Source organism: Mercenaria mercenaria, chromosome 8, assembly GCF_021730395.1.
Source record: "Mercenaria mercenaria strain notata chromosome 8, MADL_Memer_1, whole genome shotgun sequence".
In the NCBI taxonomy this organism is placed as follows: domain Eukaryota; kingdom Metazoa; phylum Mollusca; class Bivalvia; order Venerida; family Veneridae; genus Mercenaria; species Mercenaria mercenaria.
The window spans coordinates 76,184,504-76,203,934 of NC_069368.1; the positions used below are offsets into that span (position 1 = coordinate 76,184,504).

General features: G+C 34.2%; 1 protein-coding gene and 1 long non-coding RNA gene across 3 annotated transcripts; both read left to right on the forward strand.

Annotated features, from left to right (window-relative positions):
• The first annotated feature begins 225 nt into the window (after positions 1-225).
• On the forward strand, positions 226-5,189 carry LOC123565605 (uncharacterized). 2 transcript variants are annotated; one of them, XR_008372175.1, is made up of 5 exons: positions 226-1,031; positions 1,986-2,103; positions 2,627-2,769; positions 3,146-3,242; positions 3,689-5,189. It is a non-coding gene; the product is annotated as an uncharacterized LOC123565605 (long non-coding RNA). The 2 variants fall into 2 exon arrangements; XR_006689141.2 differs by having other exon boundaries at positions 228-1,031; positions 2,632-2,769.
• Positions 5,190-5,229: 40 nt separating this feature from the next.
• Positions 5,230-14,932, forward strand: LOC123566033 (beta-1,3-galactosyltransferase 1-like). The gene is made up of 2 exons (XM_045359857.2): positions 5,230-7,610; positions 8,358-14,932. The coding sequence occupies exon 1, from the start codon at positions 6,548-6,550 to the stop codon at positions 7,547-7,549; it is 1,002 nt and encodes a 333-aa protein (XP_045215792.2). The 5' UTR covers positions 5,230-6,547; the 3' UTR covers positions 7,550-7,610; positions 8,358-14,932.
• Positions 14,933-19,431: the final 4,499 nt, after the last annotated feature.

Here is a 19,431-nt window from a genome sequence, read left to right on the forward strand (position 1 = left end):
ATTGTTAGTCACAGATGAATATTATAATCTTCGTCCTGAATGCTACTTTCAGGCACAGATGGTACACAAACAAATGAGCATGTTAATACATGAATAGAAAAGGTTTAAAAGGTATTAGGATAAGACTTTTACCTGTACCAATGTTTACTTCAAAACCGGAAGTTTCAATGAATTGTTCGAATTCGGACACTTGTTCAAATTCGGACAGCGAGCAACCAGAAACAAATTAATAATAATTTGGACCAACAGATGTAAGATAGTTGGGGAAGAATGTTGAAAATACAGTAAGTAAACGATTTTCAAAGCTTAGTTAGAAAGGGCTTTGTTCACTAATGTATGAAAATGGCACCGAATTTTGCCATATTATACATTACTTATTCTACATTGATACATATGCTGTTCGTAACAAGTAAACACAATGCTTCATATATAAGTAATAAACTTTGAAAAATAATGTGTTGTTGTGTTTATATATTACTCCAAACATGCCCCACTTTCAAAAAATATGTGAATTTTCCATGAAATTTGATACTTTATTTATGATTTTCGCCTTGGCGGCATCTTTTACCAGTCTTAATATTTTAACCACTACTTCGTACATTAAAAACCAACAAAAAGTGCAAAAATCATTGCTGGTGAGCAATGCCGCCATATTCAAAAACGAAAAAAAACGTCCGTCTCAGAGACACATTTTTATCCGAAATTACACAAGCCTCGATTTCGGTAAAATGACGTTGAAGTTGACGTCACTTAATTAGATATTTGTTTTTATTAATTTGTTTTTCAAGGAACAGCCATTAGAGCTAGTGTTAAAATCAATAATATCGGACGAAGATTTTTAAGTTTAAACGTTTCAACATTTAGTGAAATATCATAAACCTAATGAGTGAATTAAAGACTTGTTTCCCTTTGAAACCAACACGCCATTACCGGTGAATACATGTCTGAAACTGGGTCAGCGAATACATGCAGTTATTGCTCTGAATATACGCGGATATTTAAAGTGCATGGTGGATTTAATAATAGTTATGGTAAGTGTTAATTTTCATTATAAATTTATTCGTAATTGGAGGCAAAACAAAATGAACAGACCGCTTCGTTTGTTTACTTATCGAACTTTGCTGCGAAAAATAGCAGTGTTGACATTTCGATTCGACTGTCTGCTGTCAAATACTTTTATTATCTTTCCTGTGTATTTGTAAGTTTTCATAATGGCAGAATATACTTGTAGCCAAGACAGTCGGGCATCTACTATGTTAAGTAGGCCTGCATTCTGTATGAAACTTTCTATCTAGAAATTGTAAAGAGGTAAATGAGCTGATTAACAGGAATGGGCTATTCCAGAAAACATACCCCCTCCCACTGTTGAAGCAGTTTTTTCGGAGAAAATCACACCCCCCCGCGTCCTGGAGACATTTTACCCCCCCTCCCCCTTCCACACCCCGGTTACCTGAAAATACCCCCTCCCCTTCCTCCCAATAGGATCCCTCCAAATACCACCCCCCTCCCCTCCTCTCGGGTTATTTCAGAAAATATCCCCCCTCCAACTTCCACACCCCGGTTACCACAAAAACCCCCTCCCCTTCCTCCCAATAGGATCCCTCCAAATACCCACCCCCTCCTCTCAGGTTGTACCAAAAAACTGCTTCCACAGGGAGGGGGTGGATATTTTCTGGAATATAGCCCAATATTACAAGATATTGTACATTGTTTAAACTGTCACAGATGTGAACAATTTAATAATTACATGGTCATTATGCACAGTGGAATCTATGAAAATTAAACATTATAGTACAATAACACAGGAAAAGTGGTGTTTTAAATTGTCACATTGTGTTGTAATTATAGCAACTAAAATATACCTCCTGAAAATTTCTTAAAAATTCTACATGCAAATTACAATAAAAACTACTTTCTTCATTCTCACTACTGCCATGCTGGTAGGCTACTAAATAAATGAGAAATTCTTTTTTTATATTTTTCAGGATAACCTCCAGCAGTAAGAAATATAAAGGCTCACTGCAGTTAAAGTGCTTAACAGGTATTGACCCCATACTATGCTCAACAAGTAGGGCCCTTGTATTTCTGTGAATTCTCATGCAGGTATAAGATTTTGAAGTTAGTGTTTACATTCATATCAGTGTCAGTATTCTCAAATGCACTTTTTCAATATCAATTAATTTTAACTATGAAGTTCCATATATCACTAAATTAAATTCCATAGTCTTCAAACAAATCATGACTCTATGAATAAAAGCTTCAGGCCTGCAGTGCACATTTTCCATTGGAATTATAGTGACACCTTTGCAGAAATTTTGTCAAGTAAAATTATCTAAAGGAAGTTATGTTTTATTAAGACTTGATATTACTAATTTCTGTGTTTTTTTTTTCACTGAACTTTCTGTAAATCCCTGAAATTGGGTTGAAAATACTGCATTGCTTTATAATAAAGATGCTATATCATAAGCACTGTGAATTGGAATTCAATTAAATTTTGATAAATACAAGTTAATGTTAAGCAATATCTATAAGAAAGGGTGAACTGTTTGGTCAGTGTTGATTCACTCCATTTTTGATGAGAATTTAATACATTTCTTACAAACTGTTCTTGTTTTTGTATGAAAAGTACAGTACTGCTGTTGGAAGAGGAGCAAACAGTGTGGTATCTATGGTCCACCATCATTTCAAGCATCATGGCTATTGAGAAAAGAATGTTTCATTAGATATGGACAATTAAAGTGGACAAAATAAGAAAAGTGTTGTAATAAGGTAAGAATTCCCAATAAATAAAGAAATATTTATTAAGCACACAGAATTTGATGTTGAAATATTTTATTTTACAGTGTGTTCATACACTTCACTTTGGAAAGTCACTAGTTTCCAATTTATATATATATAATGTGCATTATTTTATCTAAATGAAAAATAATATCTCCACTGATAAACATTGAATTACAATTTGAATATTGCATACTTACACAACATACTGAATTAAGACTTAGGTGTGTATGTAAGGAAATAAACTGTGTAGCTGGCAATTATTTGTTTTAATAAAGTGATGCTATGTTATATTCTAAGGACTCACTATTGCTACTTAGAAGTTTTTGTTTAAGAATTCATTGTTTAAATATACCCGTTATTTTAGCTCTGGAATGTGGATTGTTATGATAGGTCTACATGATGACTTGGAGTACAACCTGATTGAGTCCCGGCATACAGAATTCAGTCCTGAACATGTTTAGGTATATTTGGCTTGAGCCTCTTTAATCAATTATATTTTTATTAATAATCAAGTATTGATAAAACTTGCTGCACAGATCATGTCTGTAAAGAGGCCACTTACATTAAAATACCACAGTTTCTTTTTATGTTTGTGTTGTTAAAGAGTGTCTAGCTCACTGCAAGCAAGTTATTCAGAAATAACATAATTCTAATAAAGTACTTGTTTTTTCTTAACCAGGTTAAAGAACTATTTGTTAAAATGAGATCAAAATCATGGCCCTTACTTGATGTAGAATATGTGCGATGGTTGAATTTTTTCATAAAAGGAAGTTATTACTGCAATAAAATTCTAAAATGTTATTTAATGTAATTATGTGTGGGATGTCTTTTGGAATGCTGTTGTTCAGGATTGATGTAAAGGTTATGTGTTCTTTGTCTTAAATATTTGATACATTTTTCATTACAGAATGAGAATGTCTTCTGCATGACGTGGTATAGATAGTATTCTTGAAGGATTATAACTTCAACACAGAGACGGAGATTTTTAGGCTGGGGGTTGGCATGACAGGCAAATTCACCAACCGTATTACCATTCCTGAGCTGGATGCCAGTCGACAGTGGTACCTGTATAATGAAATAGCGCCCCTTTGCAGCAACAGCAGTGTATGCTCAAAACTAGCAGTGTCAAAGCCATTAAAATTGATAATTCAAGTCATTTAAAACGAAGAATGAATGGAAAAAAGTGTTTAACATTTAAAGTAATACAGAGAAAGAGCTCTGAAATTTTGATTAATTTGAAAGTGTTTTGATTTTTTGAAGATGTACTAGACCCAAATTCCATACATTTGAAAAAGAACAAATGATAGATATAGTTTATGTAAACATTGAATTAACAACTTTATGGTGTCAACAGTACTATGTATTTGTTAAATATTGACTCACTATATACATGTAAGGCTGAACACAGTATAAATGTGAAATTCTTCTAAAACACTGGAAGATTTTTCAACAATAATTGTAACATATATGGTAGTAATGTACATTTTTTTTCATTACGACAGTTGGATTATATAGATCTACGAATATTTTCTGCTGTATTCAAACTGCATGTAATCATTTCTGTCGGCAGAATCATGTTTATTTTCCTTTTTCATGAACAATTAATTTAACCTGTCTTGAAAGCACAATATATGTATAATTTGTAAAACATACATTGGATAATTGTGGAAACAATTTAGTTTTTGTATGCCTAATTATATAACATTGCCGCTAGTACCATCTAACTCTTTTAATATGATCAAGACATTTAATAAGGCAGTTTTCTTAAACAATTACTGTGTGTTAAATGAGACTATGTGGTATTATGTTTACGGAATTAACTGCGTAACCATGAAAACATTTTTCTGTTGTTCTATATTATGTCTTGAAAAAATCATTGTTTGAAGAACACTTTTTAGTGGTGCATTTTTTTTTTATTTTTACATGTAATGGTAAATGCTGAAAGTGTTCTACAATAACTTAGCAAAAACTTCATTGTTGTCTCATTGAAGCATATTCTGCAACTCCATTGTAACCATAGCAACAGAAATATATTGTATTATTTATGAATAATGATCTTCACAAATAAATTACATATGTTATTTTTCTTAAAGAATGACCTAAATTGGTTTTATTCCATAAAAAACAGACATAGCAAATATTCTCATTTTTATCTCCGTTTCCATGGCAACCATATATTTTTTTGCCTCAAATCATAGGCGTTGCTTAGGGTTATATCTTAGGATATCTGAATGTTAATTATACGTTCTGATGTAATTGTTATATGAGATTTTCGTGTTTCCATAAAGAAAATCAATCGGTTGTCATGGCAACAGCACAATTTCAAATGAATTAAAATATGAGATTTTGCATTCTGAGTTGTTGTTCATTCATTATAATAATATTTCAACAACATTTGATGTTGTGCCATTTTAACCTATAAGTGAACCAAGCCCTTTGTAATCCGCGCTCAACGCATGTGCAGACCTTTTAAATGAATATTTAAGATTTTTCAAGCACATTTTATCCCCTAAATTTCCAGTGGAAAACCTTATATCCATATTAAAAAAAAAAAACACGCTAATCCTTTGTACGCACATTGAAATTGATATTGGGTCGGCATGCCCTTGAAAACATATCTTAAGCCTTAATGCCTGAAACAGAAACCTATTGCATTATATGCATATTAAACATATGCACTTACATGTGTTAACACTTTATTTTTGTCACAATGTGTTAGAATTCTGTACTCGTATATTTTTAGTTTATTAAGCTTCCACTTTGCTTTGCACCGTGTATTAACGTAAACAAAACAAGCATCATTTAGTATGGTTTGGACTTATAAGAAACTGTATCCGGTAACAGAGAAAGGGTTTGTTTTGTAAGTCTTCTTCCACTTAATTTGAATATTATCGGGCATATTCATGTACAGCCCAGGTAAAACTGTCATTGAACTTATAAATCACAGCAACAGAATATTGCCAGGAAGGTAAAAATAAGCAATTTCTCATTCAGTGCACTTGTCCGCAGCAGACATTTTTTTCCGGCTACGCTTTCATTGAAACATTATCCGCATCCGCTATGCCGTTTCTAATCCAAACAAGAAAGTAGTCCTTGTACACGTTTTTTATAAAGGAAAAAAACCACTTTACTCTTGCCATGAATTAATATAAATCCAGTATTTGTTTACGAAATGTCTCACAATTTCTTTCCTCGCCCCATCGCTTAGACAGCTCACTGTATAAAATATATAATTGCTTATTCCGTACATGTGTTACACAAATTATAGCAACACGAGAATCCTGGGCTAACGAAAGTCCAATAGTACGCAGGCGAGAAACACGGGAAAAGCGCAATCTTATATTATGAGAAAAACGTGCTTAAAATGGCCATGAGGATCTACAGAGTATTTCATAATTATATAACAACTGCTATTAAATGCGAAAAAGTAAATAGGATCGAATAAATTTAGGAATGTTTTACGTCAATGGTTTATACGTACTTTATTATTTGTTTTGTCATATAATCATTGTTTTAAGTACAATATAAGCCTCAAACGATCAAATATATAAAATACTGCACGATCCTTAGCGCTGACGCGCTGCGGGCAGTCCAATACTTTACATATTGGATCGTTTTCGTCTTATATCCTATACATCATCTATTCCATTACAAGGATTATATTAAACATTAACCGCGCATTCCAGTTAAACGTGGTTTATGCGTGTTTAAATCACTTACATACACTATTGAATATTTTTGTTAGGAAAATATATTTTACAAAATTATGTCGAATATCGTTCAAACTGTATTTAGAGGCAAACGGCTGTTTACGATTTTAGTTATTCTTTGGCTTACATGGATATTCACATGCTTGAATTTGTTAACTAGAGATAAATATGCGCGTGCGATTAGAGGAAAGAAATATGTGTTGAATAAGGATTATCCTAAAATTGAATTGACCTGTAACAAATGTTTAACACTGAGTCTTTCATACTTAATAAATAACAAAAATGTTTGCAGAAATGACGTACCAGACAAGACCATCGATATTTTGATACTAATTACAACAGTAAGCGATCATTTTGAAATTCGACAGACACTTAGGTCAACATGGCTAAATTACACAAGAAAAAACACAGCTAATGTACGTTATATATTCCTTCTTGGTGATAGAAGTGATTCCGCTCTACAGACGTCTATTATTAAGGAAAATGCAAAGTACAAAGACATTGTTAAAGGAAATTTTATCGATTCATACAGAAACCTAACATATAAAACTATGCTGGGACTTAAATGGGCAGTTTCGTTCTGTTCAAAAGCAAGGTTTGTTTTAAAAACAGACGAGGATGTGTTTGTTAATATACCAAATATTTTGAAATTGATTTACAACAAAAGTGAAGATTTTGATAAGACATTGGGTGGAAAATGTACCAGTATACAGCCAGTGGAAAGAAGTGTAATTTCAAAATCTTATATTCCGAAGAGTATGTACACTAATGACACATATCTACCATTTTGCTCAGGGACTGGCTATATATCAAGCATGGTTTTAATAAAGGAAATATACAAAGTATCCATTAATGTTACTTTCTTTCCTTTAGAAGACGTTTATATTGGAATGTGTGCGAAAGTATTAGGTGCTAAACTAAAAGATATTAAGGGTTTTGCAAGTGATATTCCTATACGCAATCATTGTATTTTGCAAAACAGAAACATTTACTCAATTCATAGCGTTAGCTCTAGTGAACTTAAATACATTTGGACGTCTTCCTGCACAAGTTTGTGAATAATTTAATTTACTCTCTTATTCGACAGTGCTTGAAATACACATGCTGTTACGTTGGCAAGTACGTAAAAGTTGATGATACTGACCGGATATTTTGAAACGTTTTTAAGTTCAATATTTTCATGAATGATGTTGTTTTCGAATTGCGGTTGACATAACAAGATCAACATTTTTAACAACTCAACTGGTCTGAACTCAATACTGTAATACAGTTATTCTTTTTGCGCACAAACAGACTTTACTCGAGTTGAGAACTGTCTATCTTATCTGCTTTTTTTTTTGTTTTTGTTTTTTGTTTAAGCAGCCTTAAGACTGAAAATACATGTGAATAAGTTATTGTCAAAATTAAAGATAGTACCAGCCTTATACTGAAGTACATTTGACCCAGAAAGGTATTACAACAAAACAGGTTGTATCGAGAACAATATAAGATAAACTGTAACAGCCTTATGTTGAAATACATGTGTACGAGTCCTATTAGCAACAAATCAAATAGCCTAAAAGTCATGCTAAGAATACATGTAATCAGTTTAACTGTATTAGCGTTATGCTATAATAGACGTGATAACAAACAGTTTAAACAACTCTTATTACACAAGGCTTGAGTTAAAACACGAGATATGCTAGCTTCTACCAGCCTATGCTGTACTAAATGTGATTAAATATTTGCTCAATTTGTGAGATTGTACCAGTCTTATACTGAAATAACAATCACAGTGGTCAGTCATAATACATTTCGGTACAGCAATTCTCTTTACGCATTACAATAACTAATAACAATATAAAAAAGTTATGTGTTGAATTTCAGATTACAGCAATAGTAACATTCAGTGATATGAGCTGTAGTGCAGTGTAGCCAGATACATGACAAAACTAATACGCAGAAATAGGCTAAACATTACAGGGTTGTACAGCCTAGAAAAACATTGACAAAACAGTAGCCTTATGCTGAACTACCAGTCCAAGATTCATCAACCAACGTTGGCATCCAAAAGTTTTACTTACTTGAATTGACTTGACTATGATGCCCAAAAGAGCTATCAAGTCACAACGCATCCATGTTGAACGGTATGACATTTAATGTAATTTGATTGAAAGTAATCGAACATAATTTTGAAGTGCTTAGGACTTCCATCTTCCCTTGCGTTTTATTTCTTCTTCAGAAAACCCCCTCTGATGTGGCAGCCCCTATTTGAAAGGAATGAAATTTATAATGTTGTTGGTTAAAACCAAGATGTTGAATGGTATTACGTAACTGCTGGTTAAAAAGCAATAAGAAATAAATTCATCACTAGGAAACTGATTTTTAAATACGAAAACATGACCTGTATAGGGCGTAATGCCATATGACTAGTGTTACAAAAAATGAATAGTGTAACTGCATGCGTACTATGTTTGAACCGTCTCAACGTGCACTCAGTACCAAGTGGTCCATCTTTTCCCTGATTATGTATCTTCTCCTTCAATTATATTTGAACATTTGCTTTTAGCAGACATTTCACCAATTCGAAGAAAACCATGGAATGCAAGCAATGGCATAGCAAGAAGAATGATTCGCTCTGTATGCATTAATATTGTGATTTGCAAAGCATTCACTAGTTTTATTAAGATGTCAATAGTGATTGGTGACCTTGTGTGTGGTGAAATTAGCAAGAGTTTGGTAGCATACACGGATAAACAGCTGATCACAGAGCCTGTCGGGACCTAAAATGTCTACCAGCTAAATGTTTCTTCAACACTTTCTCTTTATAGAATAATCCAGTCACAGATTTTCTATTGGGTACAACCTGTTGCATAATCGGACCACGGATGTCAAAGAAAATAACAAACAATGCTTTCTTAGCACTCAGAAATCTTTTGGCAATTGAGGTGCGGCGGCAGTTTTTGGTAGCCCATATTTTGTTGTTAAGTTTCCAAGTTGGCTAAAAAGTCTACCCATGTGTCGTCTCCAGTATTAATATCAGAAATCTGCTTTCTATGGTGTTTTGGAAACACTTCAAGCAGGTTTCTGGCTGTTTCAAGTCGAACACGCTTTTGCTTGTCGGACAATAAATGAGGGATCCATCTAGCTGTAATGCGTCTCATTTTCAATTTACGTTTTAGTATGCAGAATACACTTGCAGCTGAGATACCAACTATACTAGCTATCTGTTGAACAGTTAGTCTTAAGTCAGACTGAATTATATCGCATACTTTTTCGACCATATAGTTAGAAGTGGCACGTCAAGGGCTTCCAGGGTTTGGTGCTTCATTAATGGAGCCAAAGCTGCCTAAAAACTTCTTAACCCACCGCGTGACTGTGGCATACGACACTTCATTTTGCCTATGAACATCGCACAATTGCTCAACAATCTCCTTCGTAGATACGCCAAGCTTGCATCGAGTCTTTATATAACCTCGAATACTAGTTGCCTTTACACTTTTCTTGCCGACCATTTTTACTATAGTGTCAATGACTCTATCTGTTGCTTTTGTCAAAGTATTAGCGATAATACAGCATGTACACATGTAAATTTGGTATCTATCTGTAGAGAATGGATTTCTCGTTATACCGGTATGCTTTTTATGTGAATCCCGTGCAAAGCAAGGCGGCACGATAATCAGTTGCATTATGCTAACCTAATGCTGATACATGGGCTGTTATAGTATTCACTCTGTAATCCTGGTTAAGAAGATATGTAAGGAACTTAACCATACATGTCTCAGCAAGGGGGAGAAAAAGCTGATTTTTTTAGTGTAATTGGCAACTTCAATATACTGCCGCCAGTACTTGTAATTAGCCTGTTTAGTCCGATGTGCTAATGCACATGCTATAAGCTGACGCGTCGATGAACTTAGATGTGGAGAAGTTTGGTTTCGGTCTTGACCAGCGACGGAAAACATTGAAACGTCATCTGCAATTGAAAACGAGAAAGGTGGTCAGCAACTAAATTTGACCTACCAGATACATGGCATGAATAGACGTGATAACGGAATAGTATTCTACATGCAGACATCATCACAGAGTCCTTAGCGCTAGCATATTTTTGACACACACAGTTGCTGTATTATAAAATGAAACATAACTTTATGATAAGCCATATTTCCACCCCTGATTTCAATTGCTAAATGAACCATTTTTCTGCAAACCAGATTTTTCCAAAGACAGCTGTAAAACATACCGTAGAGGAGCATCGGTAAAGAGATAAAAAGTTTCTGAATGGGACCAACTATCCTGTAAAAAACATACACTTGTCGTTGAACGAGTCCAAAGGAAAAGGTGCGAAAAGAAACAACGCATCTTGTCGCAAAATTCAATAAACCAAATAAAGACAAAGCTATTCTTATCTTTAATTATCTTTAATATCTTATCTTCAGGCAAACGGATGACTATATCGACATAATCTTCTGTCGCAGGGTCATTTGTCTGTATATATCCTATATGAATTACTATCAAGCTTTTTCCCATTTTTCCTATATTTCATTCCTATAATTACATTTCATATTCATTATTCATCCACATAAATATCATTTTCTGATATCATTAACTAACATGTAGTTTAACTACGGTGACGGACCTCAATTTGAATTAATTGACATCACCGCCAATTTCCGTCATGCATGCGCGCAGCCAGAATAGATTTTGAAGAGAAGACTTGAAATCTTTGTCTCTCTTGGTAAAATATTACATTAAATTTTGCTGCCTGCGTGTGCCTTTCAGGTAAACTATTTGCATGTTGTAGAGATAGTACCTAAGTTTTTCAAATCATAGGTTTGAAGTTAAAAAGCTTTGAAATGAAGACAAATGTCCATATATTTCTCAAAAACAGAAATATAGACAATATTTTAACCAGAAGTGCGGAGTTATGAGCATTTAATATTTTCATGTTAACGAAAATTTTGTGATCAAGGAAATGTAACTCTTCCTAAACATGGAGAGCATAAACATAAAAGGGACATAATATAGTCAATAATTTCTAATTGGGTGCATTTGATTTAACATTCAACTTTGATCTGTATTGCTAAATACTGATCCATGATACTGTGTGCTAAAAATTAGAACATCTGGAACAGTCTATTAACAGCAAAATAATGCTTTAGCAGAATCTAAATAGTTAAGCTCTAACTGGGACTCGAACCAAGGACCTCTCACACCTAAGGCAGACACTCTACCACTTCCCTATAACAGCAGTAGCTAATAGCTATGCAGTTTAATTGCTGGATTACATTGCGTGAACTGGAACAATAATCGGTGAACTCCGGATTATCAGCGTTTTCGCTTTGTTACCTAACGGCAATTTTTGTGTAAAGAAAAAATATAATCTAATGCTGCCAACGTCATAATCGGTCGAATCTGCCCAAATTTCTCTGACGTGTTGTTCAGAGTAAGAACTTACTAACTGGTAGTACCAGTGAAATATTACTTACACTGAATATTTTATATTTGCCCTTTTTTGCAGCTGTCGAACGGCAAAGACAGTGAGTTTTGTCCAAATATAAGTAATTATTTTACCAGTTTTGAGAGGATTTCAATTGATGTGAAATTACAGTTACAAACTAAATACCTTTCTGCAACACATGGAGTCAATAGCATTCACTGTCAGTCAGTACTATGACTACGATCGACTGTCATTCATTCATTTCAAAGTTTCATAGACAGAGTCCGTTGTTTACATTTTTATCGTAACCGGTGCACTTGTAAAAATCACTTTAGTCTGAAAAATCAAAGTATGCGAAGAGCTATGGTACGGTCTCTACATGTTGTGTTGAAATATGATCATTCCTCATTTTCTCATTCATCATTTGATTTATTTCGTTGTAATTTTTGAATTGTCATGAAATGAATGCGCACAGCCAGAATAGATTTGAAGTGAAGACTTGAAATCTTTGTCTCTAATAGAAAAATATGAAATTTGCTGTCTGCATGTGTCTTTCAGTCCACAGAAACCCTAGAAGAGAACACACGTTAGCCCGTATCATTTTACATGAAGGGTGACACTTCACTTATGCATGGTTTTTAAAAACAATGCTCACACATGTGAGCATATTGGTAGTTTCAAACAGAACATCCTTGCATTCTTTGCAATTGTTACGAGTTTTAGTTTTTACAGCAGACGGCGAGCGACGTTTAGCCGATGCCAAAGTGGTGGCTTTTACCCATAACTCCGTGTGCATAAACCCCCTAGCTAAAGGCTGATATTGTTAATGCGCTCGAAATGTTCGGTCGTAATAATGAAAAGCTGCAGCAACATATGCCCTCACATGATCTCTGATTAAACTACAATAAGCCTGATACAGCATCAGGGTGCTTAACTATATAAATGTCCAAGAACACGTGGATCGCCGACAACCACTGACCAATTGACAATAGTTTTGTGCTATGTATTGTTGTTGCCGAAACAGAGACTTTATTGTTGTTAGCATTGAATTGTAACACCATGTCGGCGTTACTCATGTATAAATACAGTAAATCGGTCTTTCCACATGGCCTGCTTCACACGTTCGTCAATGAAAGCACTCGGCATCACACTATACGAGTTAATGTTATTAAAATGTGTTGTACCTTCAGGCAAAACTGGATTGTTTACTAAAGCGTTTGTTTTATGGTTTCGAGCAGTAATTCTTGAATTATACTTTGGAACGGGAACACCCAAGGCATCACGCACAGCGATGTTCAGATGTTCATTGTGGTGCTCATAATTTACATCATTGGTTGAATCCTGGTTTTCTGTCAACATTCCCGCAAAGTTTGGAAAAGGGTCAGTAATATCAATACTTACAATTTGTGTTTCTTGGTTGTTGTTATTATTGTTATTGTTACATTGTGTCGGAGCTGTAGAAACATCTATCTGATAGTTCTTTTATAACAGCCGACACTGTCACAGCTGTTTGCTCTGGCTGCAGTGGTTTATCAGATTTTTTTTGGAACCGCGGTTTTGTCTGAGGACACTTTCGTTTTTCTTTGATGTTATATCCATGTCATCTACAGTGCGTTTTGTCTTTCCCACTGCGGACATTCGCTGTTGTTTATTTCCGGGACCAACACATTTTGCCATTATAAATTCCAGACATGAAAGTATCGTTAAGATATAGCTTACTATACCTTTGATCTAGCCACTATATTTGACAGGCTGTTTGGCTATGACCAATTCTACACTCTAGTTATACAGTCTCGAACACTACGTAGGTACTTAGAATACCCAATTTCAGTATAAAGATGCAATCCACCTGAACTAAAATTATACTGATCTGGATTCCATATACCCTGATGTTTCCAAAACACAACAGGCAAATGAGCTTCTGAGATTTCTTTTCCGAATTAATATTTGCTAAAATAACGTTATCATTGTAGCCGGAAAATGGGACCGACTTTTTCGGAAGCACCTGCATTACTACCACACGTTTTATGAAATAGGGCTACCACGGATAAAAATTCAAACATAACATCCATAGTCATAATATTCTTTCATACATGTGGCTAACACGGATATAAAAGAAAATATTCCATTAATCATGATCTTTTCATCATGATCTTTATACAACAAATTGAGGTTATCACGGATGTAAATTCAATCATCCCACCAATATTTATTGGGTTTAGACAAAATTCAGGATACCACGGATGTAAATTAAAAAATCCTGCCACTAAGTATCGGTATTAGAAATATATGCAGGCTACCATTGATGTAACATATAAACATCCCACCATCTCCAAAACTTTTAAACAAAAATTGCAGCTACAAAACATTGCACCAGTAGTCAAAACTGTTATACATAGATAGCGGGTACCACAAATATGTAAATTCAAACATATTGTCATATTCCATCATCACCACAATGTCATACTGCACCTCTATCCCCCCGCCCCTCCCCCACCCCACCTTGATATGCACATATACAGTACCTGCCTGTATATATTTAGTAGAACCTTTTAACTGTTCAAGCAAGCAACTAAACTCAGGTGAGCGATATAAGGCCATAATGGCATTCTTTCTTTAATAGTTGTCAATTGAAAACTGCTTCAAAATTGATATGACTGGTCATTTATATATATTACACTTGATTCATGTTTGGTATTCACTTGATATATTTATAGATTTTAATCTGCTTTGGGAAATGAAAGGTATAAAACAGCAATTTCATTATTGAAGTTTTGTATCTCAATGAATATATTTAGTAGAAATGTTAGTTCCTGAAATTTGGTTTTCCACTCATTTGTCTAAATTTGTTTTCTACTGTTTAGATTTTAGCATTGCACACATATCTATCAAACTTAACTTTGAAACAGGACAATAGATAATAGATACTACTTAATAATATTTCACATGACAACTTATTTAATAAAATCGACATGAACCTATAGATATTGTATGCGTTCATATGATAAATGATGATCGTTCATCCAGTTTAAAACTTTGTCTTATAGACAACATTGTATCCTCAACATTTGATGAATTTTGATCATTATACACAAAGAAAGTAACAAGAGAACATTGTAGTTATTCAAATTCATATATGCTACAGCTCTTAATATAATAAAAACATGACACCAAAATTGTTTTATTGTAATGCTTCAAAATTATAATGGAAAGTTTCCCGTATTTGTGAGTGTGGTAACGGAACTATATTCATGCTGATAATTGCACATAAAACCATAATCATTGCACATACAATGATTGCACACTTTTTACTCAATCAAATATGGTAATTGTCTTTTAGTTTAATAATATTTTATTGCATATCTCCATTACATACATAATATACACATATCTAATACGAACGTATGAAAATACCAAATGGGTTGGACTTTAAGTTATACCAACATTATAAGCAGCCCTTCTCACTGCGTCTAATAAGCTGCAGATTAAACTAATGGCTGTTTTTGTAATTTAAGGAAATGAAGAAAAACATCTAGAAAAAATGTTTAATTGACACAAACGAAAAGAAAAGAAAAACTGGAAATAAGAAAGAAAAAACTATGATTATACAAAAACTATAGTTGTACTTCTGTTACAATGCCACCGACGCGACCGACCGACCCCCAACCCCAACCCCCGATGCTCGATCCCTTGTTGAACTAGATGCCACATGTTTTCTAAGGCCAGAAAGCGCTATAATTATACTTGCTAATGGAATCGGCCTGTATTTTTTATGTATACCTGTACGTCATTAAAGATCTTTTGATTTTTTGAGTCAGTCCGATTATCCGCACCAAAAAGAAGTTTGCGTGGGCTTAATGGATGGAAAGAGCGAGTACTTTGAAAAAGTTGTAGTATTGAATTTCGGAACCGGGTACATTTGAAAAAGAAATTTTCTGTATCTTCAATTCCATTTCGACATGCGCAAATAGGACCATCTCTAGATGGTTTGTAAAATGGTCAAAATTTATGTTGCTGCACCTATTTCTCATGCGTGCGTGATGAACTGAGTGTAATCTTTCTCCGTATATGAAGTATTTAGGTACGTTTGGTTGTTTGAACATATTTTTAACTGGGGTTTGAAAGAAGCAAGCGTCGGTGATTCACGGATACTATTATCGAGCTCATTCCATAGAGTCGGTGTTGACGGAATAATAGATTTAGAGTACATTTCAGTACTTCTTGATAGCGTGACAAAGTCAGAATTGTTTCTTAAGCTATATTGAGTCGAATCTTCAACATAATTGGGAAAAAGTTCCCTCAGGTATTCTGGCAAAAGATCATGCTTATATTTGTAAATAAGATTCATTTTTGATTTTTTCTACGATTTGACAAGAAAACCAACCTATTTCTTGTAATAGACATTCTATTGATACGGAACGCGTGAGACCTGTTACTGTTCTGGCAGCTTCATATTGGATTTTGTCCTGAGTGTTTTTTCATAGTCTGTGCAAATGTCACAAACAATAGATGCGTATTAAATAAGAGGTCTTAAATAAGCTATATAAATTTGATTACGCGTTGCAGCTTGTATTTTAATTGACGCATAGATCCGAGCACTTTCGATGCTGATGTCAAAATATTATTGATATGGAAATGCCATTTTCCATCTTGGCTGCTGAAAGTAATTCCTAAATGTTTATGATGGTCGACAAAACTAAGGGATGCATTTTCAAAAAGTAAAGGATGGTTTCATGGAATTAGATAGCGCGAAGAACATCACTTCTGTTTTAGCTGGGTTAAACTTAATCAGCCATTGCTTTACCCTAGAAGAAATTTTTTCGAGGTCAGAATTTAACATTTCTTCCATGAGAGGAATGTCGTTGAAAGAAACGGCAAGGGAGCTGTTGTCAGCAAATATACGAGTAGTACTTATAAGTGACTCAGCAATATCATTAACGTAAACTAAAATAGTAAGGAACCAAGCACTGATCCTTGAGGAACCCAGCATTCACATAGTTTGTATCGGAAAATGATTGTTTGACGAATACTCTTTGAGAACTGAAATTCAATGGATATGATTATATATATTCTTGAACATGATTCTTTCCATAACTTCACTTAAGCAGCTTATTAAGGAAATGGGTCTATAGTTGGATGGCAAAGATTGTTCGCGCTTTTTAAGGATTGGCATCAAATTGGCTAATTTCCATGGATTCGGATACATAAGTTCATATAGATAGTGATCGATTCAACAAGAATATAAACGGGAAACATACTGACTTTGACGTTTGTCTTAACATTTGGTGGCTTGTTTCATCCTGGCCGCTAGCCTTATAAGTAGCTTAATTCGTTAAAATGTCCGTTAGATCTTGTTCTGTTATTACAATGTTGTTGAGGATGCTATCGGTTTTGATTTAGGGACGAATAAATTATGATGAAGGTTTGCTTTGTCTTCGTCGGAGCTAGTATAGCCATTATTATCATTTATTAGTGGCGGAATATAGTCAATATTGCTCGAGTTTTCTTTTACCAACATTCTTACCAATTTCCAGTATTGCCGAGGATTTGAAGAACTGATTTTATTCATCGAGAATTCTAAATTGTTAAAACAAATATTTCCTTTGAGTATTTTATCATATTATTAACTTTATTTCGTATTGTTTTAAATCAATTGATCGGTGAGAGGGTAATTTGATGACGCTTGTAGTTTGCTCCGCCCAAACGTATATTTCTATCGGTCGCAGTAGAAAGCAAGTGTTAGTTACAAAAGTGAAATATTATTATTTTAGGATAATCCTGCATAATCATTACAATATATACATAAATGTGCATGTACACATACGCATCATATACACTTAAAACTATTTACATTAAAGATCTGAACTGTCTGAAGATCGACATTGATGTGTATAATTTGTATTTATAGCAAATCTCGACGAAACACAACACAGCTGGTTTCATGTATTTTTTTTAATTAATGTATCTAGTCTTCGTATCCACGGATGTCGGTCATGGTTTTTTTTTCAAACGCTGGAAATACCGCTTATTATCGATGTTGACTTCCACATTGAACTATAAGGTTCGTTTACCCATTTTGCTTTCAATTGTGAGAAAACAAACTCGGCAATATTTATTTAAAACTACATCCAATATCTTGTCAAAATACAACTGACAGTTTTGTCCCTAGAATCGTGAACGTCTAGTAAAACCTAGTACATGTATGTATAATGCCTTTCTACTATTTCAAACTTTAGCCTGATTGTGGCAAGTGCTTCTGCCTTTGCGACCAGTGCATACCAAGATCAGCCTGCACGTCCGTGCAGTCTGATCATGGTCTCCACTGTTCGCCATTCAGTCAGTATCTTTTTAGTAAGCGCCCCTTTTAACAGTTAATGGTACTGTCCAAATTGAAAGATGGACAAGTTCATTACAGAAATTTAGCAGAGTAAGGGTTTAGAGCGCAGCTTGTTGCATTTCGTTCTTGTTACACAGAGAACAGAAACCTAAGATCATGCACTAAGTTTTGTAATAAAAAGCTTTATTGTCCAGTTTACATGTCAGGTTGAATGCTATTTTAGCGCACCAATTATGACTGATGTCACTCTATTGGACATGCTTTCAGGTAACTGTTATAGTATAGCACTATGTCTTGTTCAGTAATTTCTTTCTTTAACACATGTGTACCGGACAATTCTGTAAAGAGCACAACGCGCGCTGAGTGCGACCGAGTAAATCGCGTGCAGTCTTTTCATTTGTTTTTATTTTCAATTTTGCTTCAAAAATTACTAAATGGTGCAGAAAAACACACAGCCATTTAAAAAGCAACATTTTCTTTCCTACGATGCGATGTAATCCGATTGTCGGTAAAAAATACAAAGTGATGTGGTCACTATAGTTATACCTCCGTCTGAGTCTGATTACCACACCCAGTCTTCCAGGTTTCAAGTGGGTTAATTTAAGTTGCCTCGATGCTGTTTATTTCGATCTTTCCAAGTTTGACGCAGATAATTGTCGAAGTCAGACAAGCTTACGAAAGGAAAATTATAGTTATGATTTTAAACTTACAAAAGCACATGTGATTCTGATTAAATGCATATCATGGTCAGATGGTAAGATCGTTAAAAACTAGAATTTGTAACAGGCAAAGTGTAAGCAAGATCGCCTTTTACAAACGCTGTGAACATAGAGGTGCAATATTACTATCACAGTTTTAAATAAAAAAAATTTGAGACACGTAAGTTTATAGAATCTATTTTGTATTTACGACATAATCTGTAAAATACCAAAGCATCGACATAGATTAGAATTTCATTGGAAAAGTTTTCAATATGAAAAAATATACATTATTTCATAGAAATCCGTCAAAGTATTACTGAATGCAGAAGACATGTGGTATGCGATGTCAGGAATACTTAAGTCAAACGGAAAAAAGTAGAGATAAAACTAAGCTGTCAGTCGATTCCATCGCCCTTAATCAACTTTAGAGTTATATGTCGACTTTTGCCGTGTGATTTCTAGAATCCGAAGTGTAGTTCCCATCCA